At 43.8% G+C, this 19,169-nt stretch overlaps 1 protein-coding gene across 1 annotated transcript; it reads right to left on the reverse strand.

The window, feature by feature from the left end:
* Nucleotides 1–3,640: 3,640 nt before the first annotated feature.
* Nucleotides 3,641–6,650, reverse strand: LOC126195500 (uncharacterized). The gene is made up of 4 exons (XM_049934128.1): nt 6,513–6,650; nt 6,333–6,406; nt 4,060–4,096; nt 3,641–3,943 (listed from the first exon to the last, which is right to left on the reverse strand). The coding sequence occupies exons 1-4, from the start codon at nt 6,519–6,521 to the stop codon at nt 3,641–3,643; spliced, it is 423 nt and encodes a 140-aa protein (XP_049790085.1). The 5' UTR covers nt 6,522–6,650.
* Nucleotides 6,651–19,169: the final 12,519 nt, after the last annotated feature.

Consider the following 19,169-nt stretch of genomic DNA (forward strand, 5'->3'; position numbering starts at 1 on the left):
ACCCTAAATGTTGCTTTCTTATGGAAAATAGACATGCGAATACAGATTCAAGAGATAAATAGAATTCTCATGGCAGTTACAAGAAGTATGTTTTAACAATATTTTCTAATAGAATGATGAAAATGGAGTACCAGAATGACAAAATTATAATAGAGTGACTTACATTCCTTGACTCTTATGAGATTGCACATAATTCAGTGTATGTTGGCTGTGCTGCAATTTGAGATAGATTGGCTAGGCCATTAAAATATAGCCTTCATATTAACAACTTCCTTTGTAGTTTACTGCAAAAGAATCCCCCAAAAATCATTTTTAAAATCTAGTTAGTAAAATATTTAAGGCATGTATCTTCTATATCATTTTGTTTCCCATTAATTCCTCTCCATAACAATTTTTCTGGAAATAGGTGTGCTGAATTATTGTGTTATGAGACCAATGTAATACACTATTACAAAAATTATGTTTATGTATGAAATAGAGTAAAATTGTTGTATAATGGTTCGAGGTCTTTATTATCAAAGTGATAAAATAAAGCCAGACTCGTGGAACTGCCCTAGATTCAAAAGTGATGCCCAGGCATTGTGTGCACATAGCACCCATCTAGGAAACAAGACAAAAAATGTGCAGGAACAGTTGCTAAACATCTTCATTTAGCTGAACAGCAATTGTCAATCTGAATATTGTTTTGGGTACAACTATACTATACTTGGCATGGTAATGTTTGTGACATGCCATTGCCTTCCTCCAACATCTGAACAGACAAGAGGCCTTACAGTTTACAATGGACTGGGGATTGAACCTGAGACCTTTGGAATTTTAATCTGGCCAAAATACTTTTCTACTTCGCAGTATGAATCCTCAAGAGTCAATTGTCAACCAAAAAACCAATTTACAGTAAATATAAAGCTTCACTCCAGTCGTCAAGTGCCGAAAGTGTGTCATTTAGCAGGTGTGGTATCTAGAGTTTGGTTTGGTACAAGTTGCAGTCTGATCAGTTACACTCCTTATATGGTCCAAACAAGTTGCACACTACTTTTGAGAAAATGTATAACTGATTGTCAAACCAGGAAAACAAATGCAAATAGGCATTTAACATTGATTTGTAAAATATACTGATTATAAGCATAAAATGAGGTCACTGAGTGGTGGTAAATGACATGAATTAAAAAAGCTGAGTTTCATTTTTTTTAACACTTTAATTGTTCCAGTATTATAAATAAGCATACAAAGGGTATTGGAACAACTGCCATGGACTTAGGGACCCATCCTGGCATTCGCCTGACACTATCTGGGGAAACCATGGAAGACCCAGATCAGGATGGCAGAGGAGGGTGGGATGTTACAATATACAATTAAAATTTATAATATACTCAAATGCACAGTTCACAATTACAATTTAACTACAAACACAAAGACAAGTCACAATTACACTGAAACTATAATCACCAAATGCACAGTTCAAAATTACAGTTTATAATCACTACTCCTCCTTTGCTCTTCACAGACGCGACATCTGATGCCCTCAGCTTCAGCCTGTAAAAACAATGAGCCAACACCCTATCATTTGCATGACAAGATGTTGAGCTCATAATGACTTTAGTAAGGAAACAGGACAAAGCATGCAATTTGAAGAAATGATTAACACAATACAGCATATGTGGTTCGTAAAATCATTTATAATAAACTCAAACAACTACTGCATCAACTAATTTTGGTGTGAGTAAATTTAAATCCATAACAGTGTAATTAGGCATGTAAGTTAGTTTATGGGTGACATGTCCTAGGTACTTAATAATAAACATATGGAAAGATGACCAAAGTGTGAGTCCCAGGCACTCTTCCTAACATTGTAGCTAATGATCACAGAGAAAATGTTGGGGAGGCAAACGAGAGACTGTATCCGATTGGCAGGACACTGAAGATTTAACAGCACCACAAAAGAGGTTGCTTACAGTACACTTGTCCATCCTCTGCCACAGAACTGCTTCACAGTATGGGATTCTTATGACTGAAGACCCCAAAAAGGTTTAAAGGCAGCTCATTTTGTATTACAAAATAGAGAGGTGTGTCATATGCAAGTTTGCGTGGCAACAATTAAAGGTACTTTGTGGTATGAGGATGTCATGAAATGACAGCTTTCTCCTGTAAATGTGAAAATATGTGCAACAACACAGAAATGAAAACGATAAATCTGAACACACACAAATTGACTGAAGTTAATTTTTCCCCACTTGCTTCGAGTGGAACAGGAGAGGAAGTGGTTCAATGAACTAGCTGCCAGGCACTTGTTTGGGATTTGCATATTAGTCATGGAGCTGTAAATCAGTCTCATGGATTATCTGGATGGGAAGATAATGAACTTTACATTACCTCGCATTTGCACCTAATTCTGCTGTACTATATTTAGAAATCTCTGATCAGTAACCACTGAATCCCACAGAACAACCTCTGAAAATAAAAGCTAATTTACATCGAAAACTTAATGATGATCAAATAGGTGAAAGTTCAAATAACTCTGAAGATATTTCAATAAATTAGAAAAATATCAAATTTATACACAAAATAGAACAGAATGAATGCAAAGTTAATTTTACAAGGGTTAAAACAACTGTGCTATACTATGAATGACCTATAAATTAATGCCTAGCAGTTAATTGTAATCTAACAAAACTATGAAGAAACTGCGTGACGCAAATTTCTTAGGGCCAATAACATGCAAAGCATTAAAACAAATGACAATATAAAAAAATGAGTAAATGATTTTTTTTTTTGGAGTTAAACAGGACAAATGAAAACAGCCTAAGAAATTTATCTCCAGATATGTGGGAACAAATTAACAAGCAATATCTTAGCAGTTAATTATAAATGAAAGTAGCTCTCCCCCCACCCCCTGTAAGGTTTCAGATTTAGGATTCCAAACGCAGAAGCATTGATCAGTGTGAGCTGTTCTGAAGGGAAGACACGATGAGAAAATACTGGAGGAAAAATAGAGCAATGAAAGAATGACTTGCCACACAGTCCCGAACTGACCGAAGTATCTATTTGGGGACAGACATTTAAATAAATCTGATTTTGGTTTATTTGTAGAATATAAGGGAAGTGCAATCAGTCTACAAAGAAGATTGCTTATAAATCACTTTTGCCACCATCCCTAGACTATTGCTTATGTGTGAGAGACTCATAACCAAACAAAGAGGTATATTGAATATACAGACTGAACAAATGGTCACATGGTGGATTCATGAAAGTGTCACAGATGCTTTAAATGAACTGGTAGACTAACAGTCACAGTGTCCCAAGAAAGCCTACTCACAAAGATTTAAGAAACAGCTTTAAATGACTGTACTAGTCTTCTACATATAACTCCTGCAGGGATCGAGACAAGATTAGACCAAATACAGCTCACACAGAGGCACTTCTACATGAACATAATGGGAAAATCTAATAAATGGTACACACCCGCTGCCATGCTTTTTATCAGCAATAGAGCAAGTTGTAAATACCTATCAAATTCCAACACTTATCACTAACAAACCAATATTTAAAGTTTAGGTATCTAGCAGAGAGTTCAAGATATAATTAGCAATATTTGTGATTCAATTTTTATAATTTATGTAAGGGCACAATATAAAGAAAAGATTTAAAAATGAAATTTTGGAAGAGAACTTATCCGAGCCTCAAAATACTTCCTGAGGAGCATATTATGCTCCAACGTTGCATTCAGCAAAGAACGATTCACTTCCATCCATTCACGTTTCAGCTCCATGCTTTCCCGTTTCAACTGGAGCCTCTCTTTCTCCCTCTGGTCTCTCTTTTTCTGTCTTTCCCGCTCCATCTCTAGCCTCTCCTGTAAATAATTGCTCCTCTCTTCTTGGAAATCTCTTACTGTGCGACTCTTCAGTTTAAGCTTCTTGTGAGGAGGGGTGGATGTACTTGCAGAGTCCTTAAATATTAACATGCACAAAAATTGCTTACATCCTCATGCACCAAAATTGCTAAAATGCTCATGCATAAGTATGGCATAGGGAAGTATTACATCATAGTAATGTTAGCACTTACCCAGCGATGAAAATAATTTAGTACAGGAAAGAAGACACTAAAAAATACAGAGTAAAATCAGATTTGCTTGGATAGAGAGAATGAACACAGTCAAATAGCAATGCATTTAGGCACAAATTTTGTTACTGAAAAAAATTTTCGTATAACTAATAAACCAGTTTAATGTAAATACCTCCAGAAGGAATAAGGGTAGATTAGAGATGTCTGCAATACTTAAAGAGGGTAAAACGCATATTAAGGAATGAAAACTACAGTGCCTCTAACCAATTAAATTATTGCCATTAATAGTGTACAAATCAAACTGTGGTCATATTTGCTTGGAAGATTAACATATAAGGAAATTTGAATGAAATTAACAACGAATGCACTGAAAACGAAAAAAGTTCACACAAACAGCCAGTATACTCCCACAATATTCAGAGACCTGACAAACTGCATAACTTCGGACCGCGATGTTGCAAATATGAATCAAACCATTTTATATTTACAGATACACTCCTGGAAATTGAAATAAGAACACCGTGAATTCATTGTCCCAGGAAGGGGAAACTTTATTGACACATTCCTGGGGTCAGATACATCACATGATCACACTGACAGAACCACAGGCACATAGACACAGGCAACAGAGCATGCAATATGTCGGCACTAGTACAGTGTATATCCACCTTTCGCAGCAATGCAGGCTGCTAATCTCCCATGGAGACGATCGTAGAGATGCTGGATGTAGTCCTGTGGAACGGCTTGCCATGCCATTTCCACCTGGCGCCTCAGTTGGACCAGCGTTCGTGCTGGACGTGCAGACCGCGTGAGACGACGCTTCATCCAGTCCCAAACATGCTCAATGGGGGACAGATCCGGAGATCTTGCTGGCCGGGGTAGTCGACTTACACCTTCTAGAGCACGTTGGATGGCACGGGATACATGCGGACGTGCATTGTCCTGTTGGAACAGCAAGTTCCCTTGCCTGTCTAGGAATGGTAGAACGATGGGGTCGATGACGGTTTGGATGTACCATGCACTATTCAGTGTCCCCTCGACGATCACCAGTGGTGTACGGCCAGTGTAGGAGATCGCTCCCCACACCATGATGCCGGGTGTTGGCCCTGTGTGCCTCGGTCGTATGCAGTCCTGATTGTGGCGCTCACCTGCACGGCGCCAAACACGCATACGACCATCATTGGCACCAAGGCAGAAGCGACTCTCATCGCTGAAGACGACACGTCTCCATTCGTCCCTCCATTCACGCCTGTCGCGACACCACTGGAGGCGGCCTGCACGATGTTGGGGCGTGAGCGGAAGACGGCCTAACGGTGTGTGGGACCGGAGCCCAGCTTCATGGAGACGGTTGCGAATGGTCCTCGCCGATACCCCAGGAGCAACAGTGTCCCTAATTTGCTGGGAAGTGGCGGTGCGGTCCCCTACGGCACTGCGTAGGATCCTACGGTCTTGGCGTGCATCCGTGCGTCGCTGCGGTCCGGTCCCAGGTCGACGGACACGTGCATCTTCCGCCGACCACTGGCGACAACATCGATGTACTGTGGAGACCTCACGCCCCACGTGTTGAGCAATTCGGCGGTACGTCCACCCGGTCTCCCGCATGCCCACAATACGCCCTCGCTCAAAGTCCGTCAACTGCACATACGGTTCACGTCCACGCTGTCGCGGCATGCTACCAGCGTTAAAGACTGCGATGGAGCTCCGTATGCCACGGCAAACTGGCTGACACTGACGGCGGCGGTGCACAAATGCTGCGCAGCTAGCGCCATTCGACGGCCAACACCGCGGTTCCTGGTGTGTCCGCTGTGCCGTGCGTGTGATCATTTCTTGTACAGCCCTCTCGCAGTGTCCGGAGCAAGTATGGTGGGTCTGACACACCGGTGTCAATGTGTTCTTTTTTCCATTTCCAGGAGTGTATTTGTAAAACAAAATTGATACCTCCAGTTACCTTGGAGGATGAATTTAAAAATTACTTACGCACATAAACAATAAATTGAAGGATACAAAAAATAGGAAGGTCATATACAACAAAAATCTATGAAACTGCAATGCTCACACCCACGTGGACTCTTAGCATTTAGTAAATAACAACTAGTACAGTACGAATGGAACTATCAGAAATCATTTGCTTGGAAAATACTCCATGCAAAGCACTTCAAGATACTTAGTAGCTTTGTTATGAAAGTCATAAAATGCAGTATCAGCAAGCAGTAGGCATATTTCGCTCAAAGAATTAAACTTTCCAGACTCAGTGAGAATTAGAAAAAACTAACCTTCGTTGAGTATCCCGATGGACCTGGAACAGCCTGGTCGCTTGGTTGGTCGGTCGCTGCCTCCGCCACAACGTCTAAAGAAAATAGAGCACTGCGTTAATGTACATCAAAAATCGTTATAAACCAAGTCTCTTGAAGAAATTCAAGTGATGACTGTACGAAGTATCGAATGTAACTTACTTGCACCATCAAGCAAAATCTCCGGGTAAATGTTGGTCTTGTTTTGGAAGATTTCGTCCATTTCCTTCATATAAACGAAATCTTTCCGTCCTCTCCCCGACTTATTGTTATTGTCCACTACGCCCTTATAAGAACGCAGCAAACATCGCCATTTGTTTTCGCATTGCGCTGGCGAGAATGTCTTTCCCAGCGCTTTCGTGATATACGTGGACATCGCGTTCCATAACTGATGTTTCCTCTTGAGATCACGACTCTTACCGAGCCGTTCATGATGAATTCTATAGAATTCAATTAATTTCAATGTAGATTCCTTGTCCCACAACGGTTCCGGTGTGGGACATGAAGGAAATTGTTCTTGGGTACGGGGTGGATGGAAAACCAAGAACTCATCCATTACATCGTAATCTGAAAATAACAAATATATAATAGAGTTTCTATATTCTCACCCATAATTAACATACACTTTTTACAACTAATTAACAAATAATCTTACTTTGCATCACCTCGTCCCCACAAAAAACATTGCTGTTGCTGCTGCACATGGTCGACAGAGTAAACTGAAATCAGCTACGAGCTACGTCTCACGTGAGTCCAACCAGAAATGGGCCGCCAGAAAGTGTACGAGCAGCGCAAGTAGCAAGCGCGGAAGTTCTACGTCATCGTAGCCGCGCATGCGCAGTAGCGCCTTATTTCTCGCGCTGGAAAACTGCTTTCTGGCAACTGCTCAAACACACCTCTTGCTACCTGCGACGGTCGTTCGCTGCAGTACGGGAAGCCAGGATCCGTTTACCTTAAGGCTTTCCTCTTTCTTGTTGAAACTGTTCGCGTGTTTTTGGATTTCTACAGCTTCTCAGAACAAGCGCGTGTGATAGTGCTTCTCTACAGCCAGAACTTCCGTGTCGGCGAATTTTATTACGTGGTCGGTCTCATTCAGTGCGTGCTCTGCCACGGCCGATTTCTCCACCTGCCACAACCTGCAATGTCGCTTATGCTCTTTGATCCTGGTGTTAATGGATCGTCCAGTCATTCCGACATAAACCTTTCCGCATGTGCAAGGTATACGGTATATTCCCGACATTGCAAGTGGGTCTCTTTTCTCCTTCGCCGATCTAAGACACTCTTTGATCTTCCTTGTCGGTTTGAAAATCGTCTTTACGCCGTGTTTGCGCAATATACGGCCGATTCTGTCCGTCACTCTGGGAATGTATGGCAGAAAGGCCGTACCCGACATTTCTTTTTCTGGTTCCTTACTTCGCCGAGTGTTTAGCTCTGTTACACTTCTAATGTAATTTGTGGAGTACCCATTGCTCCTCAGAACAGTTTCCAGGTGTTGCATTTCTCGTTTGAGGTGTTGAGGCTCACATATTCGTCCTGCTCTCGTTACGAGCGTACTAATCATGCCTCTTTTCTGGCTCGGGTGGTGGTTTGACAGTTTGTGCAGGTATCGGTCCGTGTGTGTCGGTTTTCGATACACGCTGTGTCCCAGGTTTTCGCCGTCCCTTGTGACCAGCACATCTAGAAATGGCAGTTTCCTGTCCTTTTCTACCTCCATGGTAAATGTTATGTTGGCATGGAGGCTGTTCAAGTGTCTCAGGAATTCACCAAGCTGTTCTTCACCATGGCTCCACACCACGAAAGTATCATCGACGTACCTGTACCACACCTTAGGTTTGCAAGTCGCCGAGTCCAGTGCCTGTGCTTCGAATTGTTCCATGAAGAAGTTGGCCACCACTGGACTGAGAGGACTACCCATGGCGACGCCTTCCAGCTGTTCGTAGAAATCGCCATTCCACGTGAAATAGCTCGTGGTGGGACATGCATGGAAGAGCTTTTTGATGTCTTGCGGGAACATGGAACCGATGTGCTCCAGAGCGTCGCTGAGTGGCACTTTCGTAAATAACGAAACAACATCAAAACTGACCAGGATGTCGTTTGGCGCAAGTTTCAGTTTCTTCAGCTTCTCAATGAAATGTCCTGAGTCCTTAATGTATGTGTCGGTCTTTCCCACGTGTGGCTGGAGCAGAGAGGCCAAGTGTTTCGCCAGTTTATACGTTGGTGAGCCAGGAGCGCTAACGATCGGTCTCAGTGGAACGTTGTTCTTATGGATCTTGGGTAATCCATACAGCCGAGGTGGTAGGGCTTCTGTGTTGCGCAGGTTCCTCTGTATGTCCGCCGGCAGAGAAGACGCCTTGATTAATCGATTCGTATTCCGAGTGATACGCTGCGTCGGATCTGCGCTTAGTTTTGGGTACGTCGTCGGATCTAATAGGTCTCGGATCTTTTGCTCATATTCTTCGGTCTTCATTACGACGGTCGCATTCCCCTTATCGGCAGGCAGTACCAATATACTCTTGTCGGCGTTGAGATTCTTAATGGCTTGTACCTCTTCTTTCTTCAGGTTGCAAGCTGGTGGTTTTGCTCGGCGCAGTATCCTGGCTGTTTCAGTGCGTATTTCCTCTGCCCTTTCACAAGGAAGGGTCCGAATGGCTGCTTCGGTGTTGGCAATGATGTCCTCCATAGGTATAGTTCTCGGGATGATAGCGAAATTCCCTCCTTTTTGAAGGACTGACACTTCATCTTCGGTCAATTGTCGTTCAGTGAGGTTGACCACTGTGTGTGACATGTCGGGAATCGCCTTGTCGGTCTGCTTCCGGCATCTTTCAAACTTTTTCTTTTGCCGCTCGGTGCAGCGCTCGAGTTCGTTCTGCATGCTCCTGTGAGTGATGCTGTCGATCTTGTCCCAGTCGTCTCGATGCATTCTGCTACTTAGTTGTTAGAAAATGTCCAGAAGTTCCTGATCCGTTCTTGCCAAGTCTCTCCGTGTTGTATGTATTCGCTCACGAAGAAAAGCTCGTTCCATTCTGTCGTAGATACGATGTGCTTGGGCGGTGGTGAATAGGCGCTTGCATCTCAAGAACTTCGGTGTAGCACATTCATCTCAGCACCGTGACAGAAAGGCGAGAGAGGACATCAGTCGCGCTTTCTTCTTCCGTCGTTGGTCAAGGCGTCGGTACAATCTGCAAATCTCCTCCCCGTAGAGGCGTAATACAAAATTGTTAAGGCTTTCGTGGCCACTTGTTGACAAACTGCCTATTGGCTTCTGTCTCGGGTTCTTCGGCCGACGTTCATCTAATGATTTTTCTGACGTTTCGCCAGCACGAGTGGCTGGCATTGTCAAAGCTTCACCCTCCATTGCCGGTGGTGAACTGCAGGCGAGCTCGCGGCCGCAGACTATATGTACCTGGCGCGCCAACGTCCGAGGGCTTCTCCGCGGTCACTTCCGGTGCGGTTCTCCTCTTGCTACCTGCGACGGTCGTTCGCTGCAGTACGGGAAGCCAGGATCCGTTTACCTTAAGGCTTTCCTCTTTCTTGTTGCAACTGTTCGCGTGTTTTTGGATTTCTACAGCTTCTCTGAACAAGCGCGTGTGATAGTGCTTCTCTACAGCCAGAACTTCCGTGTCGGCGAATTTTATTACGTGGTCGGTCTCATTCAGTGCGTGCTCTGCCACGGCCGATTTCTCCACCTGCCCCAACCTACAATGTCGCTTATGCTCTTTGATCCTGGTGTTAATGGATCGTCCAGTCATTCCGACATAAACTTTTCCGCATGTGCAAGGTATACGGTATATTCCCGACATTGCAAGTGGGTCTCTTTTCTCCTTCGCCGATCTAAGACACTCTTTGAGCTTCCTTGTCGGTTTGAAAATCGTCTTTACGCCGTGTTTGCGCAATATACGGCCGATTCTGTCCGTCACTCTGGGAATGTATGGCAGAAAGGCCGTATCCGACATTTCTTTTTCTGGTTCCTTACTTCGCCGAGTGTTTAGCTCTGTTACACTTCTAATGTAATTTGTGGAGTACCCATTGCTCCTCAGAACAGTTTCCAGGTGTTGCATTTCTCGTTTGAGGTGTTGAGGCTCACATATTCGTCCTGCTCTCGTTACGAGCGTACTAATCATGCCTCTTTTCTGGCTCGGGTGGTGGTTTGACAGTTTGTGCAGGTATCGGTCCGTGTGTGTCGGTTCTCGATACACGCTGTGTCCCAGGTTTTCGCCGTCCCTTGTGACCAGCACATCTAGAAATGGCAGTTTCCTGTCCTTTTCTACCTCCATGGTAAATGTTATGTTGGCATGGAGGCTGTTCAAGTGTCTCAGGAATTCACCGAGCTGTTCTTCACCATGGCTCCACACCACGAAAGTATCATCGACGTACCTGTACCACACCTTAGGTTTGCAAGTCGCCGAGTCCAGTGCCTGTGCTTCGAATTGTTCCATGAAGAAGTTGGCCACCACTGGACTGAGAGGACTACCCATGGCGACGCCTTCCAGCTGTTCGTAGAAATCGCCATTCCACGTGAAATAGCTCGTGGTGAGACATGCATGGAAGAGATTTTTGATGTCTTGCGGGAACATGGAACCGATGTGCTCCAGAGCGTCGCTGAGTGGCACTTTCGTAAATAACGAAACAACATCAAAACTGACCAGGATGTCGTTTGGCGCAAGTTTCAGTTTCTTCAGCTTCTCAATGAAATGTCCTGAGTCCTTAATGTATGTGTCGGTCTTTCCCACGTGTGGCTGGAGCAGAGAGGCCAAGTGTTTCGCCAGTTTATACGTTGGTGAGCCAGGAGCACTAACGATCGGTCTCAGTGGAACGTTGTTCTTATGGATCTTGGGTAATCCATACAGCCGAGGTGGTAGGGCTTCTGTGTTGCGCAGGTTCCTCTGTATGTCCGCCGGCAGAGAAGACGCCTTGATTAATCGATTCGTATTCCGAGTGATACGCTGCGTCGGATCTGCGCTTAGTGCGCCGAGCAAAACCACCAGCTTGCAACCTGAAGAAAGAAGAGGTACAAGCCATTAAGAATCTCAACGCCGACAAGAGTATATTGGTACTGCCTGCCGATAAGGGGAATGCGACCGTCGTAATGAAGACCGAAGAATATGAGCAAAAGATCCGAGACCTATTAGATCCGACGACGTACCCAAAACTAAGCGCAGATCCGACGCAGCGTATCACTCGGAATACGAATCGATTAATCAAGGCGTCTTCTCTGCCGGCGGACATACAGAGGAACCTGCGCAACACAGAAGCCCTACCACCTCGGCTGTATGGATTACCCAAGATCCATAAGAACAACGTTCCACTGAGACCGATCGTTAGCGCTCCTGGCTCACCAACGTATAAACTGGCGAAACACTTGGCCTCTCTGCTCCAGCCACACGTGGGAAAGACCGACACATACATTAAGGACTCAGGACATTTCATTGAGAAGCTGAAGAAACTGAAACTTGCGCCAAACGACATCCTGGTCAGTTTTGATGTTGTTTCGTTATTTACGAAAGTGCCACTCAGCGACGCTCTGGAGCACATCGGTTCCATGTTCCCGCAAGACATCAAAAAGCTCTTCCATGCATGTCTCACCACGAGCTATTCCACGTGGAATGGCGATTTCTACGAACAGCTGGAAGGCGTCGCCATGGGTAGTCCTCTCAGTCCAGTGGTGGCCAACGTCTTGATGGAACAATTCGAAGCACAGGCACTGGACTCGGCGACTTGCAAACCTAAGGTGTTGTACAGGTACGTCGATGATACTTTCGTGGTGTGGAGCCATGGTGAAGAACAGCTCGGTGAATTCCTGAGACACTTGAACAGCCTCCATGCCAACATAACATTTACCATGGAGGTAGAAAAGGACAGGAAACTGCCATTTCTAGATGTGCTGGTCACAAGGGACGGCGAAAACCTGGGACACAGCGTGTATCGAAAACCGACACACACGGACCGATACCTGCACAAACTGTCAAACTACCACCCGAGCCAGAAAAGAGGCATGATTAGTACGCTCGTAACGAGAGCAGGACGAATATGTGAGCCTCAACACCTCAAACGAGAAATGCAACACCTGGAAACTGTTCTGAAGAGCAATGGGTACTCCACAAATTACGTTAGAAGTGTAACAGAGCTAAACACTCGGCGAAGTATGGAACCAGAAAAAGAAATGTCGGGTACGGCCTTTCTGCCATACATTCCCAGAGTGACGGACAGAATCGGCCGTATATTGCGCAAACACGGCGTAAAGACGATTTTCAAACCGACAAGGAAGCTCAAAGAGTGTCTTAGATCGGCGAAGGAGAAAAGAGACCCACTTGCAATGTCGGGAATATACCGTATACCTTGCACATGCGGAAAGGTTTATGTCGGAATGACTGGACGATCCATTAACACCAGGATCAAAGAGCATAAGCGACATTGTAGGTTGGGTCAGGTGGAGAAATCGGCCGTGGCAGAGCACGCACTGAATGAGACCGACCACGTAATAAAATTCGCCGACACGGAAGTTCTGGCTGTAGAGAAGCACTATCACACGCGCTTGTTCAGAGAAGCTGTAGAAATCCAAAAACACGCGAACAGTTGCAACAAGAAAGAGGAAAGCCTTAAGGTAAACGGATCCTGGCTTCCCGTACTGCAGCGAACGACCGTCGCAGGTAGCAAGAGGAGAACCGCACCGGAAGTGACCGCGGAGAAGCCCTCGGACGTTGGCGCGCCAGGTACATATAGTCTGCGGCCGCGAGCTCGCCTGCAGTTCACCACCGGCAATGGAGGGTGAAGCTTTGACAATGCCAGCCACTCGTGCTGGCGAAACGTCAGAAAAATCATTAGATGAACGTCGGCCGAAGAACCCGAGACAGAAGCCAATAGGCAGTTTGTCAGAAGTAATAAATTTCGCTACATTCTGACTTAATTTAACAAAAGAATTAATAAAACCAGAAAATTGAAAGTTAATTTAGTGACTGAAATTAATAGTGAACTCTGTTTCTGAAGCATATTGAAATTCAGTAAAATACAGTTAGTCTTGGGCTACCTCAACAATCATTTCAAAAGCTACTTGAGTCTACGCAATTTAGAAATAAGAGATTTAACTTCGAGCTTGAATTAAATGATTCTGAACAATTAACAATAGTAAAATTTAGTACGTACCAAGCTGAGCTGCAGTCACAGGTAAGCTAAAATATGCTAACAAAACTCGCACTCTTAATTTGTGCTCGTGTAATCTAAATATTGTAGCCAGCTATGAATAATTTAACTGAACTTTGAAATTAAGGCAGTGAAATTGAATTATAATATTTTGATGCTGGCGTTTAATTTCAACGACACTCGGGTTTATTTCGGAAAAGGAAGGGACCCTGCTTGGCAATGCAATTGGGACAATGAGCAACAAAGGTTCATGCTAAGTTGCTGTAATTTTGTGATGCAACAATTTTAAAAGCTGAGGTCTGCCATACAGTTCTGAACTTTACGTGCTTCCAGTCTTCCTTGTTGGTTGATTGAAGGTTTGAAGCCGTCGATCGAGGAGGTGGCGACAGTCACTCATTGTCGGCCGTCGCTGTTGCAGAAGCTGGATGTTCGCGCGCCTTCTTCTCGACACGGTCTCCAGCCGAAACGGGCTCTTGATGTGTGCCAGCTAACGCTTCCCGTCTGCGACACCATGTCCGAAACTATTATAGCAAGTCGAGCGCAATTACACGCTGCCAAACCCCGAAAGCGCGGCAACTCGCGGGAGCGTCACACAACGCACCTGCTCCACTGCACCACACCAGCCAGACTCTCTCTGCTCAGCCCGCGCTCCACGCGGTAGAGTTAACACTACCAAAGATCCTACACACTTTCGTTCTTCACACGACCTATCGATGTATTCGTTCGATAGCATAGTTTTCCCTAGGCAAGACCCGCGTAAAATACAAATAATATTTACAAAACAAACCAATTATACATCGACATAAATGCATATATATATATATATATATATATATATATATATATATATATATATATATATATATATATATTGAAAGGGTACAGTACCGCCCGACATTGAAAATAGGTACAAAATACTTCATTATTCTTGTCAGAACAACACATTTTTTGTGTAAAAATAACTCAATTTCAATTAATGCAGCGAAGCCGGATACCAGTGTGGGAAAGAATGACAATTTATTTATTTAATTGATCGCATGTGCACTCCCACAAAGTAAATCCCTACATCCAGTTTGGTGAGATCTGTGAAATGAATGAATGTATGGTCGTCTGCTAACCACAGATAGTGAATGTGAATATATGATCATCTTTGAGTCGATCCTTTGGCCACCTTTGGTGGGACCAAAGACATGAAATTTACCAGAGCTTTGAGCGCCTGAAATGTGGCTGACCAATAAGGTAGCAAGGTGCTTCTCCCACTTCGACAGAGGTGCGAGAGAACCTGAATACGGCCATGTTTCAGCACTCTGCCGCTGGATCTAGTGCTGTTAAGACCTGTTTTTAGTTGTGCTCCGTAATGACGAAAGAATGGAGACATGGTATGCATGTGGAATATTTAAGAGTAGTTTGAACTAATAATTTCTCTATCTCAGGAACTTTTGTGGGGAGAATTAAAGGTCAGGCAGGTAACATTAATGGGATTGTAGTAATCTTCGGAAGTGACCAACGGTCACAATGAAACCACGTGTAGCAGTAAGTTGAAATACTTCCGTGTGCTTAAGTTAAGCCGAATTATTAGCGTGTGTACAATAAGTTGAAATATTTAAGAAATAGCGTGTGTACCATAAGCTGAAATATTTAAGAAACGGCGTGTGCAGGACTTGAAATTAGAGACGAGTACTTCCACGTGGTGAGTACTGCGTGAGTCTCAATCTGTGTATGAGACAAAGGATAAAGAGAAGTACTCGTCCATAGGTAACAGGTGAGGACTCGCGTGTGTGATGAATATGTTCTTAATGTTATTCCGTGTGACGCTAGATTTAAACTCTGAGAGAGAATCAAGGTGAGTCGGCCGTCTATCCAGCAACGCCACTTGGCTTGCATTGCACAGGAAGACGTGCATTCATCTTCAGAGTTCACAGTAGGAAAGTAGAATTACACAGTGGGGCAGTGTCGTGTGAAACTGGGATAAATATTAATTGAAGTTGGAAAGCTGAAAGTGATAGTGTTGTGACTATTTAGTGTTGTATTTCATGTTGCAGTGTGATGTATGTCATGTAATTTTGGGTATGTGTGGTTTGCATGGGAGAGTAGCAAGGTAGTTTCAAAAGATTAGTGGGTTATGCTTGTTCCTTCTGTGTCACTCAATCTGGAGGAAAGTTTCGTGATGATGATTGTGAGAGTCGAAGTGTGAGGTATAATGAAAGATCCACCATCCTATCCAGAAAGTGCACTGTAGCGTTAAATAAATTACGAGACCATAATATAGAGATTCACTAATGTAAAGCCATGCCCACTGGGCGGAATTTCTCATATGTTATTGTTGTAGGTTATAGAATTTGTGTGTTTAGGTTAGAGAATTTATCGGAATAAATAAGATAGTGAAAAGAAAAAGATTGGTGGCCTTTTCCATTGAATTGTATGTTGTCATAAAGTCCCGAATTTATAATGTGTGCGCCATTCATATTCAGTGGGATGGCCATGTGTTAATAAAAGCCGTTAAATAAAAGACAAAAAGAAAATGTGGTATTGCCAGTTCGTAGTGTACAGTCAGAGTTCTGTAAATCACTGATAGTCAGATATGCGTTTCCGTTGCGTAGTAATCATATAGGAGGATAACTTGTAACTAAGTGTGAGTACTAGAGTTCATGTCACTCGTCAAATAAGAAAGAATCCACTCGCTTGGCAGACCACTCATCTTGCAGGCCTGACTGCTTGATGCCACAGTATGAGCAAGGCATGTGGGTGCCTCTCATAATTTCGACCCTGCCAGGATTCCTTTGCCAGGATATATTTTGTTAGGATAATTTTGTTGCCAGGATATTTTTTGCCAGGATATTTTTTCAGGATATTTTTTGCTGTTAGGGTTTGCTATTAAGATTTGTTTTTTGATGGAATATATTGTGATAGCGCTAAGAAGTAAAATTTTCTCTGTTTGCAATTTCTTTCTGGATTGGTGAGGATCTTTTATTTTTTTATGTAATTAATTGCTATATCGTCCAAGGCTGGAAGATCGTGGTATAATTTTTTTTGCGTAATGTCCGTAGTAACTAGGTCGCAGTCGAAAAGTGTAGCCACCATGGAGAATAGCGATTCTGGGGTGAACGTAGCAGTGCAGCAGGAAGATGCTGTTGACCATGGGTTAATGAGCGAGAAAGACAAACACTCGGAAGGGGGTGAATTGTTCAGTGGACCGCTGTTGGGTGATCCGTTATGCGGCGGGCTTTGTCCACAAACGCAGGCTTTTCCCGACGACGCGGGCGAGCCGGGACTAGGTCAGGTATGCAGTGAAAGTGCAGCTACCCTTAGCGAGGCTACGGTTTCTCAGGCGAACGAGGTGAGCGCGTCGAAAGTAGCAAATGACAATGTGATACTACAGTTTTTACAGAGGATGGACAGAGATACTAAGGAGAGAGATAGGGAGAATAGGGAGAGAGATAGGGAGAATAAGGAAAGATTTGAAGCAAATAACGAAAGATTAGAAGCGATGGATAGAGATAATAAGGAGAGAGATAGGGAGACTAAGGAAAGATTGGGGGCAATGGATAAGGGAAATAAAGAGGCAATGAGGAAGCTACACACAGTTATCGATGAGCGTCTGTCCGCAGTTATTAATCGGTTAGATGAGGGGGAGAAGAATCTGGGTGCAATGAAGCAAGTATGTGATGCTGTGAAAGAAAAAGCCAATAATTTGGAGGTACGAATAAGTGCAATAGAGAGCGATATTACAGAACGTAGGGACGTGTTGCCGGATGAGCGAATCAAAGAGATAGTGGAGGACTTACTTGCAGATAAACAAGGGGCATTAGACAGCGTGGAAGCTCAAGTCACCCGGCAGGAAGTGGCGCTAAATAAACACAGGGATGAAGTTGCGGTCAGAATGTATACGATTAGCGCAGAAGTAGAAAAGATCAGTATGAGAGGCGAAACAGGCTCTGACAGTACGCAGCGAGAGGTTTATGCCGACCAGGAGGAGATACAATCACTATTACAGTTTAAAGAGGCACAATTAGAAACAAATAGGAAACATAGGGAAGAACTTGCACAGTTGCAATTAGCGTGCAGTAGCGAAGGTGACACACCACCAGGTAGACTGCAGAGGGAGAGTGAGATAAATTCAAAAAACGAAAATAGGCAGAAAGAGGAAGACGAACTCAGAGAGTTAGAAGAACGGTTGTGTCGGATAAAACAGGTGGCAAACCCAACTGGGTATAGCCCAAGGTCGGAAAACATAAATGCGGAAGAAGAATGTAGGAGGCACTTCGTGTCGGTACAAACGTACACTTGTTTTCCGGATCCTGATAATTACCAACATCCATGCCTGTGGCTGTCTCAATTTCAAGATTCATTACCTTCATCGTGGGGACCGCTCCTCAAAATGAAGTTTGTGTGTAACCATTTGAGGGACGAGGCTAGAGCGAAAATGCAGGAAGTTATTAAAAACTGTAGTAGCTACAAGATGTTTTGTGACAAGTTTTTAAATGAATTCTGGTCAAAAGGTAAGCAGGACCAGGTTAAGCAAAGCATATTGATGATGCCAAATTGTAACGAAGGGGGTATAAGAGATCCAGTGTCGTGCTATCAGGAAATGCTGAGACGAAACAGGTATTTGGATGTGCCATACGGAACTGGGGAGCTCATTAGGATCTGTATAACGAGGTTGCCAGTGAGATTGCGCAGAGATATAGTGATAGCAGGCAGAGGCTTGAACGATTCTGCGTCATTTCAGCTCTTCTTACAGGAACTGGGTAATGAGAGCAACATTGTGAACGGCGACATGACTCATAGGTCAGACAGAGTTGAGGATAGGAACGGTAGAAACTATCAGAATGACAGGAGAGCATGGAATCAGAGGAATGACGGAAATGGAAGATGGCGAGGAAATAGGGGGCAGAATTCATGGGGATATCGACCAGCAAACCGGGAAAATAGAAGATGGGACAGAGATGGAAGAAGAAGGGAAAATGAAAATGATGGGGGAAGAGAGGATAGGCAGTTATTGGGTTCACGACAGGACAATCATTGTCACAATGACGGAGGGACAAGAAAGTGACTACTTGATAGACGGGTACAAACCAGGACTATTAATGATGTAAATATTAGGTATATCGATTACGGAAAACTAAGGGAGAATCTGTTAGAGGAGGTAGGAGATGTGGGGAGTGAAGTCCACCCAATAATTAGCGTAGAAATAAATAATATAATCGTACCTTGTGTCATCGACACAGGCAGTGTAATGACTGTTTTGAGGGAAGATGTGTTTAAGTGTTGTAGTCTTACAAAACCATGGCCAACGTTGCCATTGCAAAGGACAACAGTGAGAGGGGCAATTACAGGAAAGGGAATTGAGGTGAAGTTACAAGCGCAGTTAGACTTTGTGTGCCAGGCGAAGAGGTTTAGTACAGTGTTCATGATTGTGTCATCTCTAACTGTTGAAGGGATATTAGGCATTAATTTTTTGAACCAATATAAAGCAGTCGTGAACATGAGAAATGGTTCAATGGAGTTGAAACGAGATTCGGAGGAAATTACATTAAGATTCGACGATTGCTTACATGGTAAAGATAACGCACACTTAGCATTATGTCTGGCGGTAAAGTCCGGTAGACAGGCACAGAATACGGGGTTCGAACAAGAGAAGAAGGAAATTCATAAATGTTTGGAGGAGGAGATCAGGGAGAA

Source organism: Schistocerca nitens, chromosome 7, assembly GCF_023898315.1.
Source record: "Schistocerca nitens isolate TAMUIC-IGC-003100 chromosome 7, iqSchNite1.1, whole genome shotgun sequence".
NCBI classification, from domain to species: Eukaryota; Metazoa; Arthropoda; class Insecta; order Orthoptera; family Acrididae; genus Schistocerca; species Schistocerca nitens.